The sequence below is a fragment of the Rhizoctonia solani genome, chromosome 3, assembly GCF_016906535.1.
Source record: "Rhizoctonia solani chromosome 3, complete sequence".
NCBI lineage: Eukaryota > Fungi > Basidiomycota > Agaricomycetes > Cantharellales > Ceratobasidiaceae > Rhizoctonia > Rhizoctonia solani.
Genome location: NC_057372.1, coordinates 2,281,156 through 2,301,589, shown reverse-complemented (window position 1 = coordinate 2,301,589; position 20,434 = coordinate 2,281,156). Strand labels below are relative to the sequence as shown.

The window sequence follows — 20,434 nt, the reverse complement described above, 5'->3', positions numbered from 1 at the left end:
GGCTTTATAGCCACGCACGTTCGTATTATTTGCTTCCGGTCCGATCATCCCTGTGTCTTGGCACATATGGCGTTTTGAACGTGTGTCGCCTGGCTCTGGCCTCACAACCAATTCGATCACTGGCATAAGCCAAGCCTTTGGCTATAGTTGTTCACCTCACCAACTGGGGCCTGAGAGTGAGACCCATGCGGCAAAGGAAGCGACAAACCTATGCGTCCATATCAGAAGAACCCAGACAAAACCTCTTAAACAGTCCAAACGATGAAGATGGGCATATGTAGAATGTCACAGGATTGAGCAGCTCTTTCCTAGATATACTGGACTTGGCACCAAAGAACGAAAATAAATATATCCATCAAATGCCGTAACATCATACAGTGACATCCCATCAAACCTTTGTATATGCTATGAATCGGGACCACCGGGGCTATGCCAACCCGCCCTTCTCCAGTGCCAATCCTCTGCCCTGAGAACCTTCATTACCACCTTGACCCCCTCCTGATCTCCCCGAATTCGTAGTCCAGCGACAAACGTCCGTAAGAGCGGTCTTACATAGCGGACAAATGCCCATGGTCCTTCCGTTCGAGGGACGAGCTTTGCCAGCGCGATTGCGCTGCTCGCGTATCCATCAAGTACATAGTCCGCTCCCGTTCCGAAGTGATTGCCGACTTTGGCCATTCCACACCGGCCAGCACGGGATAGTAAATCAAATAGTGTTCTTAAATCACTCGATGACACACAGAAAGTGGATCGCACCAGCGCGCGTAGAATGATGTTTAATGTTACACCGTCTGGCCGAAATGGCGCACGTTTGCGTTTGCTGCTCCAAGATGTCTCGTACGCAACTCCGTTGGCGCGAAGGAGCCGAGCCAAAGTAGCCAAAGTAGCTCGGAGCTGGGCACGTCCGCCAAGACGCGCACTCGAACGACTGAGAAGTATATTCCCCAAGCGTGTTGCGTTTATTTCGCCATACGAGAGCCGGTTATGGCTTCGCCGCGCTCTTCCGGAAATTCTATGGCGATAAATGGTGTTACCAAGCACCATGGAGAACCATTTAACTTGGTGTGGGTCCAATGCCTGGGAAGCGAGCCGGGGAGACGTGCTTTGACTAATCGGGTGGCTAGTAAGCGCTGAAGTCGAGGTTGCAATTGCCAATGGGCACCCATGAGACCAGCAAGACGTAAAAGGCCAGCATTCAAAGCCATTCGAACAGCGATAGGACGAAGATTAGGCGGCGTGCGACCTAAATCCGGACCAAGAGCCTCGCATATATGCAATGCAACAGGTCGTGTCAGCACACCCCTTTGTTTGTTTAGCTGGTATAAACACTCGAGGGCAATACGATGTCGTTCTTCGACGTCGAGTCGTGCATCGCATAACAAAGATGCGGCATCGGAGACGTACCCTGCTTCGGCGCAGTTATAGGCAACAGAAGCAATGAGCGTTGGAGGCAAGTCCGCCGGTACCTGGCTTGAAACCTTCCGAGCGACCTGCACAAACCGGTATTTGAGTAACAAATCCACCACGTGCGTCAAGTACCCGGACGGAAGTCGGATCGAGTCTAACCGGAATCCTGCTGCTGATAACCTCGCTGAAAGTTCAAATACATTCGAAGTGCCTGTGCAAGCGTAAGCAGCACCGAGTTCGACGGATAAACTTCTAGGCTGAGCCATGTGGATCTTGTCTTCTTCACATAATACCGAAGTGTACACGGTGAGCAAGCGCTCTGCTCCCGACACGACGCGTGTAGACTGATATCGCACTGCAAGGCGGAGAAAGGACGATAGAATGGCTCGATCGATTGTGTCTGGGGCAGGGACTGTGCAGAGATAGCTTCGGCACCCAATATGGTCATCCACACGTTCCAACAATGTTCGAGTGATGTAAGCGTTGACTTCGAGCCGGTTAAAGGTGTATCAGCATAGAGTTGATGCAGCATTACCAAAACGGCCAGCCTGGTATTAGCGCCTGCCACCATAGATGGCTCGTGTGGTCCCCCGGCGAGTGCCCTCAACCACGACCATGCCTGTGAATCGCGGAGGATGGAACAAACTTCGTTATGAATCCTCGTATCGGCTTTGGGTGAATCAAGTATAGTCTGCAGAAGATGTTGCATTGGATCAGAATCGCAGGTTCGCGAATCACGAGCTGAACCAGTTCCGGAAAACCGCAGTCGAAGGGCGCCGAGTATCGCCCTGGTTTGAGCTCGGTCAAACTGGACCGACGCGATTGCGTGCCAGACAACTTGGGAAAGATGGGATTCAAACCGGAACCGGGGCCTGGAAAAGAGCGACTGGAGAACGGTGGAGATGATACCGCGCAGCACGCCAATCACTTGAGAATGCGTTGGAGTCGATGAAATATGTTCATAAATGCGCAAAAGTCGTTCCAAATAAGCATGATGCACTCCCATGCGGTTCTTGGCCAATTTAGTATAATGTGCTTGCGCATTCGTAAGGTGTTCTATTGGCGCCGGCGAAGTAGTCTCCTCTATAGCTCATTCCAACGAGATTAGACGTGCACACCTGCAATTAATTCAAGCTCGAGAACTCACCTGGTTTAGTATCATTCCCGCCCAACTCCAAACAGCGAAAATGGGACAAACAACAGCTCAAGTGAGCAACCATATACCAATACCTGTCCGAATCAGATATGCGTTTCCCAAGCCTGACCTGATCCTCGCACAGCTTCAAGACAAATTCCGGACGAGCGCTCGCAGCTGACACAAGAGCCGAGAATTCTGATTTCGTTAGGTAGGAGAGGTGGTGCGCGGGACATGCGACATAGGTGGATTCGAGCGTGCTGACATCGACTGGGCGTTTATCCGTAATCAGTTCCCGGAGAGTTGCGAGTGGATTAGCGGGTGATATGGGATTGGGCGGGGCGCATGGAGTGGTCGTTATAGAATCCTCATTGGTCATCTTCGTTTCGGGACTGTGTTCCTTCGAGGCCACCGCCGGGTAGAGGCTAAACGGTCGTCGCCTACGATAACCATATATATCAATTGCATCGTGACTGTACGGTAAAACTTACAGCTGGACGATCCTTGAGACATTTTTACTCCCGGATAAAACGGCAGGACGAGATCTGCAACAAAGTATCAAAAAATATTTAGAAATTTGACAGTCCGAGTGAAATGATGGTTCGACTCGCCTAATGACATGAACCGCAACCCATCGCCCCCATCGCAACATTCCATAGCGTCCCCAGGCCGCGCAGAGAGCAGAGCAAAGGTCACGTGGACCAAAGATCCTTTAGGCGCCGTTACGTATACGCCAACACATTTCAACCCGAAATGATTGCAAGGCGGTCTTCAGACTCGGCCAGATCGACCGAGTCATCATCAACACCGTCGTGGCGTGGGCAAAAAATCTAAAACCTCGAGTGCAGTGCAAGTGCCCCTAATGATGACAATGACGCCACCATGCAGTATATGAGCGGCTGTTTTAAGCTTTATTGTATTGTGGTCCAAGTGGAATCGGGCCACCTAGGATCAACGCGACGATCGTCGATAGTCAACTGAGAAACCTAATCTCATATTTTATAATTAATGGAATGAGCGCCCATTTAAAAAGACAACTTGAGACAATTTGGAACACGAGCATTTTCATTAACTTTGGTTGATACATTAGTAGTAATCGAATTCGAGATGGTCCTCTAACATCCCAAGTGTACGATAGAGGATCAAGCATACGCACATAGGCTTTTGGAACATGGGAGGGGGGGAAAAACAATAATGACACAGAACCCAAAACAACTGATCACCGACATAATGGTACATAGACAAAAGATACACAAGAAGCCCCGAAAAAATCTGAAATAAACAAAGTGAGATAGAAAAGATAGACGTAATAGTCTTCTCACGCATGCAAACGTGTGTGAGAGAGAGACGGGGAAGATCAGACCAACAAGATCGTCATGTTGATCTCTTGCATCGCCTCTCGCCAACCGAGCACGAGCCCAGGGGACTTGTCTCGCCGAGACCATACATGCTCAATAAGTTCTCCAGCAGTGGCACAGTTCCCGACGGCCGAGCTCAACTGCTTGATGCGACAGCGCACGTACTCTCTCATCTCCGGCTCGTCGGTCGCACACCCCACCAAGGCGAGCGGGAAGACCAGACTGCGATCGTACTCGCTACACGGGAGCTTTTTGAGGGCCTCGACCGTGTCCTTGACCGCGCGCTTGATCTCCGGGACTTGCGGGCGCAGATCAGATATTCGGTATGCAGATACAGGATCGCGGCTTCCCGGAAGATATCCGAGACGAGCCGACGGAGCTCGTCGCCGTCTAAAACTGCGTTTGGCAGCGGCGGTGAAGAGGGCGGTGAATGGGACTGACCCAGCCGTAGACCGTTCGGGAGGTCCAGATTAACACTCGGGGTCGCTGTCGCCCGAGGCGGGACGCTACCCCACATCCCGTTCTCCTGTTGTTGCTGACGGAAGAGCGTGTAGCCCTCGCGTCTCAGGTCTTTTTCGATTACGAGACCCCGGCGCACGAGCTCTGGCATGCTAAGGCATCCGTTGGCCTGTTGTTGGGACTTCCAGTAGGCAAGGTCGGCGATTTCAGCCAGGCAGAGCATGATTCCGTCTGCGCATCCCATGACATTCTCGAGTTGAAGCCCAGATCGTTGGCCGGTTGGGTACCATGTGTTCGGTTGCAACAATCGACGGTAAAGGCCCAAAAAGCGTGGCGACTTGCAGAGCGAAATGGACGAGAAAATGTCCATCCACATTGTCGTCTTGCTTGCATGCTTCGCCTGGAGATGAGGGAAGCACGCCCAAGTCAGCTTGGCGAAAAGACTAGAAAAACACGCGGCAGACATACGTTTTCGTTCATCTCCATCAACGACTTCATTGGGTTCTCGTCCTTTGTGATATTACTCTGCTCATACCAATCACCTGCAATTTGGAGCGCGGTCGGCCAGTCGCCCGTGCCTCCCGTAAACAGCCTGCACTCGATCAATGTTGCATTCCCCTAGAAGTGCAAGTGCAAGGGCTTACCAAAACGAAACAAAGTGCAACGCGGCGGTGGCATCTGCATCCGTGAGTATTCCGGTACGCAGCTTGTTATCTTGCAACCTTGCCAGCGCTTTTTGGTAGTACTTGTCCGCTGGGCCACGTGCACGCTGATCGTTGGGCATGATGCCATTTGCTATGCGCATCCTCGAGTCATGCAGAGCAGCGAGGGAGCAGAGTGCGAGCGAGACGACACCCTGTGGGTCCATTTGGGCGTGGTGCCACATGACATTGGTGGTGGTGTCTCCAGCAAAGACGTACTGCATCTGACGGACGTGCTTGAAGTAGTAGAGGATAAGCATGTTGCGCAGTCGGTCTTGGTCGAGCCCAACAGTTGGTGTACGCAGGACCTGGGGTTGGAACGGCTGGACTTGATGCTCTTGGTACGGAGGGGGGATATCACTCGTAGTACTTGAATAGGCGTATCCGTTGGTAGATGCCCACTCGTTAGTTGCATATTCGGTCTGCTGTTGTTGTTGTTGTTGTTGTTGCTGCTGTTGTTGTTGTTGTTGCTGCTGCTGTTGATACCCATTATAATTAGACCACTCGTTCTCAGAACCGACATAGGGAGGAGTGGGACCAAAGATGACCGAGGGAGCAACACCTGTCTGAGGGGCAAACTCATACGGAGTTACGAAACCGACAGTAGTGCCAGCTACATGCAAGCGTCAAAATACGTAATCAATCACATATTGGGACACTTACCTCTGACCCCTGGGGAAATAAGCTCCCCAACGACTTCAGGAAAGACAGTGACTTGTTCGAATGTATCTGGTTGAGGAAAGACAGCTTGGATGGGATCCATGGGGTTTGGCGTATCACCGAGGGCGGGACCATCAAAGAGACTCGGGGGAAGCTCGGAAAGGGTGGTATCAGGAATGTCCCAGCCATATTCCTCGTCAGACTCTTCAGAGAGCTCGTGTAGTGGTTGCTGAGAATGAACAAGACCGTTGATGTCGGGGGTCGGGAGCATGGTATTGATTGCCACAGATGGCTGGGCACGAGGGGGAGTACTAGTGGTATTGGGAAGTGTACGGGGGATCGGACCTGCGCCAGGAATAGTGTTGATAACGGGAGAGACTGGGCTCAGACTCTGACTGGGATTGCTGCCCGAGGAGTCCGGAGGGGTAACGTTACGGGCACCACGGGGGTTGTATGTGAACGGTGGCGGCGCAGGGGGGTTGGTGCGAGGAACACCACGAATCATACCCTTGTCCTTGAGACTCTGGGTAACGCGAGCCTTCCATGCCTCGACCTGGGTTTTATCCTGATAAAAACAAAGAAATTAATTCGGACATCTTGAAATGAGCGGGAGAGAGACGAACCTTCATCCACTCGGGACGCTTAGCCCCCCATCCCAAGCAATCGATCTCGAGACGAGTGCAGTTGCCGCACGAGCCCTGGCGTCCAGAGGCCCCCTCGTCGCACTTCTACAGAGATGTTAGCGGGTGATTGTGTGTGTATGTGTGTGCTGCGGAGACTTGCCTTGCGCCTAACGCGGCATGACCAACATCCGTTTTTGGTGCGGGTGGAGGCAGCAGGACTGGTGGATGAGGCGGTCAGGGAGGTGTCGAGGGATGTGTTCCGGTCGGCAGATGAACCCGGTGGTCGGCCTCGGCCGCGTCGAGAGGGACCGGGAAGAGCATGTTGGCCAGTTGTGACAAAGGACGTGGCAGTCTGCAGCTGCTGCGGAGAGCCAGTGAGCATCGGTTGGCTCGAGACCACAGCCATGGCCAGATAGTGCTACTAGGTGGAGACTCGAGACCGCACAAGCAACAACGATTGTTTCGATATATACTCTGACGGCAAGAAGCTTTCAATTGGCGACTGTGTCCGCAGACGTGGGTCCCATTCTACTGCTCACTGATCTAGATGGGCCCGAACTCTTGGGTCGCCGGTCGTGCTTCCCTCCGGCAAGACTGCACCTTCGGATGGTCCCTGTTCCGCATATCCTGAAAAGTCATCCTACGGAATACCTGATCCACACATCCCATATATGCATATCACACCCTATACCTCCCCGGTATATTCCTCCCCATCGCATACATCCATCCCTAACCACCACCCAAGTCTCCACCATTACCTTGTAAACAAAGCACACTTTGTTCTACCCCCGCACACCTCAATTCGTCTATTAATGTCATGCCTTTACACAAATTCGGTTCCTATCTCTATGGATACATCCAACTTCCAGAAGGGCAGAAGGGGCTCGGCGTTCTCGATGACCCCGAGGTGTGCTCTCCACCGCAATCGATACGACATAACAAGGCATCTGCTCATACGATACCACCCCATCATACCCACCTGGATCGATATCTGTTGAATTACGAGGGACCTGATTTTCAATCAACGTGAACTAGTGACAGGAACCGAACCGTCAAAAGTAGCCGCAGGCACTGGATAAAGGGTATATACCGATCAGTCCTATCTCACTTGACGTAGAAAGCCGACAAACGCCCAGGTTCGCACCTTGCGGTATGACGAACGCACATACTGTACTCCACCCGTACACCCACTCTTTGCGAATGCATGGACTTTCCTTCGCGATGAACAAGAGCGGATTAAAGAATCCGCACATTCACGTTTGATCGTCTTCGAAACCTGCTCCAGTCCTACCCAAGTGTCGTAACCAGATGCACATCGTTTGAAGCTAACTAGAACAACGATCTACTCCTTCAACTTTCGTAACAATTGGTTAAACATAGGCTAAACTCGCCAAATGATCGATCATAAATCACATAAAATACATCCGCCGGCCCACTTTACTATCCTAGTAACCAAGCCATTCCGTGTCCGTCCGTGATACAGTGGGAGTCATGAGATACAACGTGAAAAAAGAAAAAGAAAAAAAGCGGTAAAAAGAATACACAATTATTCATATCCAATTCTCAGTTTTACCAAATCAAGTAATCTTATCAGTCTGCTCTGCACAAACACGTGCCCCTTGTGAGCTTATTCCCCATGTTCTCCCCTCCCTCAATAAACGCGCACTGCCATCTCAGCGCTGAACGGACCCACGTCCCGAATAAACACGAGCAGGGGACACAACCGGACCTCCCAAGCTAGGGCTCGACTCTGACTCGTACGGATACGGATGCGGATACGGATGTGCCCGTGGTGCAAATTGCGGATTGGAGCTGTTCACAGACGGCGTCCAGACTCCTCCCGATCGTGAGTCATGCTCAGGTCGCCAGAGCGATGCCATCGATGGAGGTTGAGACGCCAGTGTAGCAGGTGCCCCTAAATCTTGAGTCGACTCGGACGTTTCGACCTTGTCCTGTCTTCGTTTCCTTATTAGGTATATCAAGGCGACCAGAGCAGCCAACAGGATACCGCCTCCTACTGACACAGCAATAGCCACGGTCCTTGTCCGAGATTCGCGGGACGTGCGGTCCGAGTCGGAGTTGGCGTTGGCCGCTGCCGGGTTTGCTGCCACACTTGGTCTGGGACGAGACGGAGGGAGGAACGACGCATCTTGAACCGGCTGCGTCCCGAAATTTCCTGTTCCGACCGTCACCATCTTTCCGACACTCGGGACACCGCCGACGACAACAAACATCAACACCGGCCCCGGAGTGAGCAAATTCGGGTTCGGTGGAACCTGTGCAACGTGGAGTAGGATGTTTCCTTGGTCGGACACTTCAAATGACGAATTCAGCTGGAGCAGTCGTTGGCCCATATTCATCGCGTGGGTCGAGAATCCCGGACGAACAAGAACTACCCGTGCTGATCCAGCTGCCTCGTTTGGATCTCCTACGTACGTACCCACAGGGAGGTATATCTGAAACGCTGCTCCCCCATAGGATAACGTATCGGGAAGACCTTCTGGCACAGGGCGATTCGCAATGTTGGCAAAGTACGGAGGGTAGAAACGTTCGGCTGCGTACGTAGTCGGGAACGCAGTTGTAAAATTTACGTCGACGTTGGGGTTGCTTCCTGCTACGAGGACCGAGCCGTCTGGGAGCAAGAGCGCGCTTGAGTGGTATAGCCTAGGAATCGCGCTTGGTTCTCCAAACCGATTCCATCGTTGACCAGGCGGGGCATTGGGATCGTATATCGCAGGCGTCAAGACTGGTCCCGATGACAAGCTCATTCCAAACGGCATTTCCCCATACGTCGGTGTCTCTCCTGTTTGCGTCGCGTACCCAGCTGTTCCGTTCAACGCGCCATTCAGCACAAGAAGCGTCGAATCAGGAAGAGTGATAAATTGACCCATGGTCCGGCCTTCAAGCATTTCATCGTCTTGAATGTACACTGGTTGGCTTCCATCCATCGGTTCGGGCGTGATACGCTGGCAGTCTCGAGAAGCAGGATAGTTCCAAGTGTTGATCGCGGGCCAGCTATAGTTCCCCCAGGCAGACTCGGGCATGTCCGAGCCGCCACAGAACAGGATGGTGGGGGTGTAGTTGTTCCCAGGTGTAAGAGGTAGCATCGCCACGGCACCTGACGCGGGGTATACGCGAATAACGCGACCTGGCATGTCGGGCAGGGGTGTTTCAATGTTGTTGTTGTAGTCCCACAAGACTGAAACAGTATTAGTCATCTGATACAGGTGTGTATATGCGCACTTACTCGTGGAGAAATTGGCTTGAGCGAACATTTTGCCACTAGGCATTAGATATAGGTGTGCATAAGAATTCAAACCGCTCGTTGTGATCATAAATTGCATGACAGCCGCAGGGGTTCCTCTGATAGGGATGGTTCAGGACGCATTGATCAAGGCCATAACCGGATTGCCTTTACCTGCTAGGCCAAAATTCAAAAGTAGGTTCCGCAGCACCTTCAGAATAGGCTGGGTCGATGTTTGGTGTATTTCTAACGATCGAGGTCAGAACCGAATAGACGCGAGTACATGACGTTTTTATTGAATACCTATTAATGTATCCTCCGTTCACATAACCGCCAACAATCACAATAGATCCGTCAGCCAGTGCTTCTGTTGATGCGTACCAGCGGGCCTTTTGCATCCCGACATATGTAGTATTGTCAAACCACTGACATTGTGCGGTGCCTATTCTCGGGATGAGTTCAGTGTGGCGCTATGTGATGAATAAGACATACCTGCCGACCCACTGGGGCAGGGGTTCAGTACCCTAATGGCCCGGCGACCGTCCCAATCTTGGTAGGTAGCATCATACAAGGCATCAGCGCCACCCGGATTGGGCACGCTGCCGATCTTCCCACCTGGTCCCACAGCGGCATTGCCCCCAAAGGTAGCCCATGAACCGTTAGGGAAATGCATACCGGCTGCGCAAAAGCTGTTTGTCGGAACGTCCATCAGGGTGGCTGTCGATGACGCTATATCCCTATGTTAAGAGATTTAACCATCTCGTCATGCCGAGTTCACGCGCGGGAATTTTACCATTCTGAGCCCCAAGCTGGGTGTCCATTGATTTGTGACGGGTTGCCTTCCACTTTGTCCTATGTGCGTTGTAAGTTTATTTACAGTGATGTCATTAGAAGAGGCCAATCGGATATACATACCAGGATGTATACCTTTTGTTCATTCCCCAAAAACATCTGTAGACCATTGTTCAAAATTATCGTATATAGAGAACAAAACAACAACACACCATCATAGCGGACACCTTAGTGTCTCCCACCTCGACAAACGATCCAGGGACTTGTGCGAACGCCCCTATGATCGCCATCACCGAACCAGCCCATTGAAACCCAACCTGAAGATCATCAGACTCGTAAGCAGCCCGTGCTTCGAGTCGAGAGCGTTACCTTTGGGCTGAAAATCATCGCTACACCAGATCAAGTACGTCTTGAGGTGGTTGGCAAGGGTAGGTATGGTGTGACTGTTGTACAAGCTACAACTAGCCGAAGTGCACATGCATCATGAGATGCCAACACGAGTTGAACAATGAGCTCGACAGACGTCATTTGATAACGTAACCTTATTGACCCAGGAAGTGCTCGGCGCTTATGGGTAATGTCACATTTCTCGTTACTGACCACCTTTGTGAACCAGAGCTTAGATTTCAGCAACCTGCTCCATAATAGTGAATTGATCAGGTACGGCTCTTGTAATAACCCCCTTTTCTGTATCGAGCGAGGTCAATCCTGCTGCCGCTGACCGGACGCTTGATTGACTTCCAGTTGGGCTTTTCTTGCTCGGTTCTAGACGCAGCCTGGATTCTGGGAAATTCTAATGAACTAGGGACAACTTTTAGCGACTAGCACATACACACGCTCTCCTTTGAGATCGGAAACTCACTCGACGAAGCTCAGATCACCACTCTTGTCGGAGATGTACTACCGACTCATGGATCGCTGCTTCTCTACCCACATCCGAAAAACACACACCATTCTCTCGATCCATGAGGGACATCTCCTCGGGACACTTATCCACCTTTCTGGCACGTTGTCACATTGGCATGACACGAGCAAACGAACCAACTTCGCCGTTATACCTCCTGGGGTGTTTTCATCTGATTAGTGTATCATCTGTGCGCTCCAGACCTGATATGTGCACTTTGCCGCGCTGTGAATCAGGAGATGGCCAACTACGGTGATCAGCACGGGCTGTTGGGTAGTACACTGTTCGCTTAGCGGGGGTGGAGCTATTGTATGTCCTGAGATCTCCTGCTCTGGCCAGAAGTGTGCGGAATACGGCCCGGTCGAGATCAGAGGCAGGAATTAATACCGGCGAGAAGCCTCCGAAAGCATGCTACGTTGGAGTGCAGATAAAGCTGGTTTATCTTGAAAAGACGGACATGCATGCTCTGATTGTGATTGCTATGCCTTTCTTGGCCTTGGTGTGCACATTTACCAAGCTAGTATATATTTATACTAATCAAACTTCTCTCCCAAGACAACCAGTTACGCTGGTCCGGTTGGTAATATCACTAAGTTTATATCTGGATGATGCCATGTGGGTGTTTGTCAGGCCTAAAGGGTAAGATCATCTTCTCATCACCAACAAAACTTATAAAGCAGGGTGTAATTTTGTCTCGTTTCGGCTTTAGATTCATCGACCCCTTGAAAGTGGAAACATGAGCAATTTATTAAACACCACTAATGAGCTCGGGTCTTTTACGCGTGGAGCGAGGTTAAATGGTCGTCTAGTGCGTGTCATTTGTTCGCTGGGTGCTTGACATAATTGATTTATACAAGGCAAATGTTTCGGTACCCTCTCGACCTGTTGCGGATGTAGAATGGCACAAATGCATAGAAACAGATAATATAAGAGCCGAATGCGGAAGTATTGTGCACGAAAACTACATGTCCATTACACGTATAGCAACTGAAACCATACACATCAACGCACCAGTGTTCCATTGGACTACTTCGACCCAAGTGCAGGTACTGCGATTATCCCATTAGCTAAACATAAGGCGGATCCCAACTTGCACCAAGGTTCAGTATTTGTTAGCCCCGGTATGTTTTCGGATTAGTCTTCGTTCGATACTTGGTATACCAATATTGGCAGGTGCTCCTGGTGCTCCTGGCAAGGTGCTAGTAACCAAGCTCGGAGATTCTATGGCTACAAGTATATTTGGGGGACACTTCGACATAGTTGCATTTGATCCTCGCGGTATGTGGGCAGTGTTGTTGCACATGGTCACCTTGACCGGTCTGAGACATATGGCCGAGCAGGCGTCGGAGAAACTATGTAAGCCGATTTTCGGCACAAGCAACATTCCTGCCGGCATTGGCTCTGATCATAGATTTTCAGACTCATTGTGAAATGTTTTGCGTCTCGAGAAGCCAAAGATTAATATTACAGGAATACCGGTATGTTTATGTACAGTTGTTTTATATCTCCAACCAAGGCTAACCGAGGGATATTTCGGTTTTTGAATTACAGTAGGGTATACTCAACCTCTGAATGCAACAAACGATCTAAACGCATTCTACCATATCATTGGACAGCAACGGCAAGCTATGGGTCTGTTCAAAACTCAAGCGAAACTATGTGCTGAGAACATGGCTGATGGAGGTATTGCAATGAAACACATGAGTACGTCATCAGTTGCATGCGACATCGACTTTATGGCAACTGTTTTTGATGGCCTAGGTGCTCCAATGTAAGTACACCTGTATCGTCGTCAATGTGTGCTTACTGTGCGTATTGTGGAAACTACTGGGGGCAATCATATGGATCAATCCTTGGGATGTACTTGTTTAATATACAAGTCTGGTATTAGCCTTTTGATTATTAGTTGATTTGACTGACTGGTCTTCGCTAAGTTCCAGGATCGTATCGGTTGAAGCATGATAAAGGGTATTGCCAACCCTGTGCTTTATGCCACTCAATACTCGCATATGTGAATGGATAATTGGGTGCACGATGCTGATAAAACATACAGTTGGTTCTTGAATTCTTGTATCAAGGTGCGAATTGAGACCATGCCGTAGGTTGAATCCGTACTGACCAATACCACGGTATCGGGGAATCTAGGCCGGGCCCACGCGTTATAGAATTGCGCAATGTCATAAGTCCGCGGGCCCCCTTCGCAAGTACATCGAGGCCGTTAGCATCACCTAATAGCATTGTACCGGCTTATTTGACACTGGGGGCCATCAGATGTGAGTCTGCGGCTTGTTGCCCATCTTAGTTTGATTGCCAATTCAGACATACAGCTGGCCTGTATAATGCATTATTGTCTCCAGCCACATGGTCAAGTTTTGCGTTACAACTGCAAAGTGCAATGGAAGGTGATCCAGCCCCACTATTGAACAGGTGAATGAAGTTCTCCCGCCATCCCTTCGCCGTTTGCCGAGCTAATTTTCGCTGTTGTTAGGTTTTTACCTGGGCTCTCTCGGGATGCTTTAGATAAGGCAGAGCTGTCTCGGTATGCAATTACCTGCGCCGATTCCCCGCGGTTTAACGGGACAACATCGTTTCCCACGCCTCAATCTCTGGCACGAAACATTCTGAATCGTATTGAGGGAATATCCCGTTACTTTAGGGGAAGCCCCGGGACCACAGATATTGATAGAGGCTGCCAATTTTGGCCCGTTGATAGCGTTGACAAGTTCACTAGTCCATTTAACAAAACACTGGCCAACCCAGTGGTCGTTGTGTCTGGAACGAAGCACATACGGATCAACCTAGACCCTCGAGTAAGCGTTCGCGTAAACGGGAAACCTCACCAAGAAGTCTACCTACCACGCTCGACACAATTCGGAAAAAGTAATTATGGACTTTGAGTTACATTATCACACCTTTGTCAAGCGCCCAACTCGTTCATAAACTATTGGGAAATTCTTCACATTTGATTAATGTAAATTCTCCTGGGGTACGTTCCCTTTTCTCCATATCGCAAAGACCGGATTTATGTCCCACACGCTGCAGCATGGCATTAGGTTCCCTTCACTATGTATGATACCGGCAAACTTGGCTTATTTCGTCAATGGTACATTGCCTCCGAACGTACTCGAGTGTCAATCTGAATATGGACCATTTGAAGAACTCGAATCCACCCTCGCTCGTATTTCAAGTTCATACAGACTACTGATTGAACCAAGCAAAAAGGTGATCGCTGGACTTGAGAACGTGCAAGGTTTTGTCAATTAAATAGTGGAACAGCCTCTTGGTTCAAATATACGATATATAGACTAGTCGGATATTGTACTGGTACATGCTCGGATTTAGAAATGTTAAAGTTAGAAGGCCGGGGGGTTCAAAATGCCCCACATTCGACGGCTACTACCCTGAAATACAGTATAGCAAATGTGAGTAATTAAGCGTACATGTTCTTCTGGCCCGACTCGTTGCCTGGAGTATCGCCAAACTCCAGTTCTTTCCAATCTTCCGCGAATTGATCGGAGACCCTTAGTACAGTCTCAACCTGATGCACGTCATCAGTACATGCGATGAATAAGGTACCGTTGATCGGACTCACATGAGACATGCTAAGTTGTTCGCCGGCCGATACGGCTAATGCTTGTGCGGTACGCACGGACTGCTTAATCACACGACCATTTAAGTTCTTTAGAGATAGTTTGTTGATATCCGTTAGAGAGAAGTGGCGCGGGGTACTAATTCCTTCAGTATCCATGCCTTCCGTGACGCTCGGGGCGATAGCCTTGAGTGAAGAAGTCGACTTGTTGCCCTCAACCGAGGCACCCGCCAGAAGTAAGAACTGCGAGCTGTCATTACAACCCCATTTCATTGAAATCAATGATGGAGTACCCACCTTGGACCAAAGGACCTTGCGTGATTCCCTATCAAGATCGGGATATCGAAGCGCGACAGAGAACCGCCTACCGAAGCGCTATCAGCTACAATTCCTATCAGTACTCAATTGAACTTACGATAGGAACGCATCATCGAAAGACCGGATACGGTTGGTGGTCAGGATCAGCACTTGATGAAAACGTCGTTTCAGCCAGTAGATAGGGCCAACGCTATTGAAGACGCACCTCCAGAATGGTACTCCAGAACACGCAGGAAAACGCTGACGAGGGCATTACGCTGGAGCTCGTGATTGGATCGTGCTTCCAGAACACGTCGGCCTGATAACGGCCACAATCAGAAAAATGTATGAAATGCAGAAGAATATGATCCGAACCTCGTCAATCAGTAATACCGCTTTCCATAGAGTCGCGACCTGTTAAAACCAGAATGAGCTTCGATAGGAAGGTATGAACCGCACATCTTACATCAAGGGTATCGCGTAGCTTCGTTTCTAGTTCAGAGGCAGCAACTCCAAGTTCGCCTGAGGAGACACTATATAATGGCCGCTAAGAGAAATTGTCAGATTACCCATAGTTCGTATTTGAGGAATATAGGCACCTCCAAGTGCTCGGATACCGCCTCGGCAGTCAGAGTCTTTCCAGTACCCGGTTTTCCGTGCAGACGATAACGAGCCCTCCACCTTTTCCAGTAACGACGTCTGTGAGAAGTGCTGCGTCCCCCTTTCCCGCATGAGCATCGACAAGACTGCGAATTAGATTCTTGTAATCGTCACGTAGCACCAGGTGATTGAAGATATGGGGTTGGAAGGGAACAGGGCTTAGATGCTCAACCAAGATCTCTCCCCATTTCTTGGCAACGAAGGACCAGCCGTGCAATGTTGGAGGTAGAAGGGCAATATCTTCGTCATCATCCTCCAGTGTAGTGCGCCAACTAGCTGACGCTGCTCCGTCATTTTGTGCCTTCTCAGCTGAGAAATAACGAGGATCATCACTTTAAGGATATAAGCAAGCCAATTTGCTGAGTTGTTTCGGCAAAACTCACTATTCCCATCGGTCGGAATTAGGATTGATACGGCGGAAGGAAGCAGTGTCAACCATCAAACGCCCCTCAGCCCGAGTTTTGTTAGGTCCCATAGGTGTCATTTGGATAATATTCGAGTTGTAGTTGAGATGATGAACACCGGCATACTATATAGCATCAAATCATACTGGTTTATAATGGATCAAAGGTGCAGTACTGACTTTGTTGTAAATCCGGCCACGAGCTGGCGTAGTCTTTGTGAGAAGGAGATACTCTACAAAATAAGGGTATGACATACTTATCAAAGTTTTGAGCATCTCATCCGAGAGATGCCTGACTGGGAGTTGTGCCGCCTTTTTCAAGCCCTGTTTACAAGCTCAACAACAGTTGACATATGCGCATACAAACGATTCTGACCGTAAACTCCGCGACCTGACGAATTATTCTTTGCTCTGCAAACCGGAATCCGGTCCATTCAAGCCATCTTCCGCGAACCTCAAAGACCCTGCATATATGTTTAAGTTTGTCATCTCGAGCGGAGTCGAGGTCCTTACATTTTGCTCTCATCGTCAGTAGTATAAGCCCAGTTTTCCATGACAAAGCAGACCTTTTCCCCACTCGAAGCATGGATAGTTTCAATACGTTGCCATGCTTAAAGAACGTCCAGAGCAAACGCCAAGAGATCATACCATCAACCTTGAGCTTTTCGAGTCGGGTGTCTATCTTCTTGAACTCAGTGAGCATGAATTCATACAGCACATTGAGCTCGCGAAGTGCTTGATCGTATTCTGCTTTGGAGAGATCGGGTACGTTTGGGCTCTGGTCGTCCGAGAAAACGTCACGTAGAGGGCGGTCGTCCTCCTTTTTCACCTTGTCATTATCGGTATCCTTGCTTGCTTGATCTTCACCCTCCGTGTCTTTGGTAGCAGATTGAGTAGCCTCTTCTTTTTTATCCTTTTTCTCTTCAGATTTATCATCTTTTTCGGGCGTTTCCTCTTTGCTTTCCTCTTCAGGGGGAGCTTGCGCTGCAAGTTCAGCAAGGCGCTCACGACCCGTGTACAATTCGCGAGCGTCAATTCCTGGCTTGTCTTCTAGAAGACCCTCGACATGTTTAAACTCGAATCTACATCGATTAGGTGTTAGTGTTTGGGTTATGGTCTTGAACCCTGCTACCACACCTTAGAAGTTCGGCCAATGGTGGGCTATTGATCTGTATCCACAAGTGATCATCGCGTGCTACAAATGAAGGGGCGCGTCAATTGTATCGTAATAAAATGGAAGTAACTAGCTCGCGTACTATCGCTATTACGTCCCCAGGAACGATTAATTGCGAAAAACAACATATTTGCATCATCTTCATCCGTGTTTTTGGGTCGGTCAACATCTTCCCAGCCATAATCCCTGACAATGAACCTCAGTTATAACGCCAAATTAGTGGAACGAAAATTAGAAAAGCTACTTACCAGACTTGATTCTTGCGTTTCCATTTTTTCGCGGGTTCGTCAGACTTCTTTTCTTCCTTATCCTTTTCTTCATTAGTTGTCGAGTCGGTGTTTTCGTCTTCTGTCTTGGAAGATACCGCCTCTTTGGCACGCTCGATTACAGCAGACAAGATATGTGGACCCCAGATAGCAAGTGTTGCAGTAATAATCACCACGCATAATGTGTAGAGGTTTAATACAACTGGAGACGAGAGAGGAGTGTTATACCAAGGTGGCCGGGCGTGGTCAGCCATCTCTGCTGAGTCGAAGCACGTTTTGGGGAATACGGTGGTGAATTAACCAGGTACCAGAGTTTTATATAGGTATTATTTGGGGAAAGCGCCCGTGTGTCAAATACCACGACCGGGGGCCTTGGCCACCTTTGAGGCTGTGTGTCGCCACAATAATGTCGACCCCGCCAGGTGAGTCAGTGATGTGTGTCGGTGCCGTATATCGAAGCAAATTAATGCTGATTCGACCAAGTGGAAATCGGCTAGATGTTTGTATGGAATCCGAGTCAACGACCACGTTATTCAACGTCACCAGAGCGCGTGGGCACGTAGCCGAACGTCTTTGGAGGACTTTATATACATATGAGTAAAGCTAATGGGATCTTTGGCAAATCATAACCATTCGACCATGAGCAGCAGAGCTCCCGATGTGCTACAAGGCCCACGATGAGCAAATGTTTAGGGTCTCACAGACCATAGGCCAATGGGGGGAATATTTTGCAGCCTTATACTCGAGTCCCGGTATGCGTTGTGATGACTATAAACGACTAGTAAATAACATGTACATAGTTTGCTGGTGCCTTGATTATATATATGTGTTATTTGTTTGTCATTGACCGATCACACTGGCGCTTAGCAACTTACTTTTGTCCACCCCCGTACGCACATCATCGGTTTCAACGAGTGTATATGCAACTAAAATGACCTCATTTCTGCCATCGTGGAGCTAGTATAGCTACAGCATAAAACAGATAAAATTATCTCCATCGAGCTCGGGTCAATTGGTACAGCCATATCTGCCCACAGCTATCATTGTCAACACTGCCCATTTACGACCCCATCAAGGTATGCCGTACCTTATAAATCAACCCTGCAAGCTCACGGTATCTGATCCCTCCATTTATTTTAGCTCCAAACCATGGCTGGAAGTTTACTGCATGTCGTAGATTCGCTGCGCGAGACGGTGACTGACGCGGTATTCGCGTTGTCATCATGTATGTGTCGACAATCTGCTACGATCAAAGTCAATGGTAGATCTTTTGTGGTAAAGAGAGTGCTAGGGGAGGGGGGTTTCAGCTTTGTATACCTTGTCGAGGATGCGACGAGTGGTCGGTTGTTTGCGTTAAAGAAGATTAGGTGCCCTACGGGCGAGGACGGAGTCCGCGAAGCTATGAGAGAAGTAGAGGCGTACAGGCGCTTCAGGTATGTCAAATATAACTATACAGGTTTGTTTAACTTGACATGATCTACAGGCACCCAAATATCATTCGTATACTAGATTCCGCAGTTGTGCAGGATCATGATGAGGGGAAAATTGTATACCTATTTCTGCCCTTCTATCAACGAGGAAACCTACAAGATGCCATCACATCGCATTCGCTCGCTGGAACCCACTTTGGAGAACTAGAGCTTGCGCAACTATTCCGTGGCACTTGCCTCGCAGTTCGGGCGATGCACGCGTACCGCGCCCCCGCACGCATCGGTGACCAATCATCCGGGGCTCCTCCTAGACGACCCAGCCCAGCCCCCGGTCATGGCGATGAAGCAGACGATCACCACGCTGCACTTCTGCCTCAGGCCGACCACGGCGATGACTCGGATGATGAACACGGTGGTGGATATTCCTATTCGTCCCAGCCGCTCCGATCAGCTCCCCCACGCAGCCGCGACCCTGTTGGAGATGATAGTCGATTGGTGTTTGATGGTGATGCGGAACTGGGGGAGATTGAAGCCCGGGCCGGAGAGCAGGGGGTTCCAGAAGGCGAAGGCGTTATTGTTCCGTATGCTCATCGTGATATCAAACCGGCGTAAGTGATGTGTCGTTTATAAAATGAGTTTGTTTCTGATATAATTGAATTAGGAATGTTATGTATGCGGACGACGGTGTGACCCCTATTCTAATGGACTGTAAGCGAACATCATCGTTGTTATCACTTCATTATCTGATATCTAATAGTTGGAAGTACCATCCGTGCGCGTATAAAGATAGAAGATCGCTCCCAGGCCCTGGTTCAGCAGGTAAGTTATACCAATATCTTAGTCTCGACGACAATTTATTTCTTTGATTTCCTCCAGGATCTTGCCGCAGAGCAATCTACGATGCCTTATCGTGCTCCCGAGCTTTTTGATGTCAAGACTGGGACAACTCTTACCGAAGCCGTCGACATTTGGTCCCTTGGATGTACGCTATTTGCCCTCGCGTATGGCCATTCGCCCTTTGAAACCACGCAAACGATGGAACAGGGAGGTAGTATGGCTATGGCCGTTATGGGCGGAAAGTACAAGCACCCACCAGAGGCTGTGGGAAGATGGAGTGCCGGTCTAATTGGCTTGATTGATGCGTGCTTGAAGGTAGATCCGAGTGAACGCCCTGATATCCACCAGGTATGTTTCGTTAATCTTGGCTTGGTCGGGTCTTCAGCTGATATATTTTAGCTCATCGCTATGACCGACAAGGTCATCGCTGGCTTACGATAAATATTACCAAAATTATTTGTTCAACTGTAGTGTTTCTTTGCACCAATTCATTTC

The 20,434-nt window shown here is 49.5% G+C and overlaps 4 protein-coding genes across 4 annotated transcripts; 1 reads left to right on the top strand and 3 right to left on the bottom strand.

Moving 5' to 3' along the window:
• Positions 1-405: 405 nt before the first annotated feature.
• On the bottom strand, positions 406-6,749 carry RhiXN_03137 (Fungal specific transcription factor domain; the record flags this gene model as incomplete). Its single annotated transcript, XM_043322954.1, has 13 exons — positions 406-1,012; positions 1,060-1,687; positions 1,753-2,490; positions 2,555-2,579; positions 2,673-2,982; positions 3,034-3,087; positions 3,910-4,198; positions 4,342-4,759; positions 4,828-4,951; positions 5,004-5,673; positions 5,724-6,285; positions 6,344-6,448; positions 6,516-6,749. The coding sequence occupies 13 exons, from the start codon at positions 6,747-6,749 to the stop codon at positions 406-408; spliced, it is 4,764 nt and encodes a 1,587-aa protein (XP_043178450.1).
• A 1,267-nt stretch (positions 6,750-8,016) lies between these two features.
• RhiXN_03136 (glyoxal oxidase) lies at positions 8,017-10,766 on the bottom strand (the record flags this gene model as incomplete). Its single annotated transcript, XM_043322953.1, has 9 exons — positions 8,017-9,542; positions 9,591-9,706; positions 9,762-9,833; positions 9,891-10,029; positions 10,080-10,324; positions 10,381-10,439; positions 10,503-10,538; positions 10,592-10,696; positions 10,749-10,766. The coding sequence occupies 9 exons, from the start codon at positions 10,764-10,766 to the stop codon at positions 8,017-8,019; spliced, it is 2,316 nt and encodes a 771-aa protein (XP_043178449.1).
• A 3,947-nt stretch (positions 10,767-14,713) lies between these two features.
• Positions 14,714-17,926, bottom strand: RhiXN_03135 (uncharacterized protein; the record flags this gene model as incomplete). The annotated part of the gene is made up of 16 exons (XM_043322952.1): positions 14,714-14,821; positions 14,876-15,115; positions 15,170-15,236; positions 15,288-15,339; positions 15,396-15,488; positions 15,563-15,716; positions 15,816-16,161; positions 16,213-16,358; positions 16,413-16,435; positions 16,490-16,556; positions 16,609-16,696; positions 16,746-16,842; positions 16,881-17,314; positions 17,370-17,427; positions 17,489-17,592; positions 17,655-17,926. 16 exons carry the CDS (start codon positions 17,924-17,926, stop codon positions 14,714-14,716), a joined length of 2,349 nt encoding a protein of 782 aa, XP_043178448.1.
• Positions 17,927-18,821: 895 nt separating this feature from the next.
• On the top strand, positions 18,822-20,380 carry RhiXN_03134 (other/NAK protein kinase; the record flags this gene model as incomplete). Its single annotated transcript, XM_043322951.1, has 6 exons — positions 18,822-19,105; positions 19,156-19,710; positions 19,764-19,810; positions 19,860-19,921; positions 19,979-20,287; positions 20,339-20,380. 6 exons carry the CDS (start codon positions 18,822-18,824, stop codon positions 20,378-20,380), a joined length of 1,299 nt encoding a protein of 432 aa, XP_043178447.1.
• Positions 20,381-20,434: the final 54 nt, after the last annotated feature.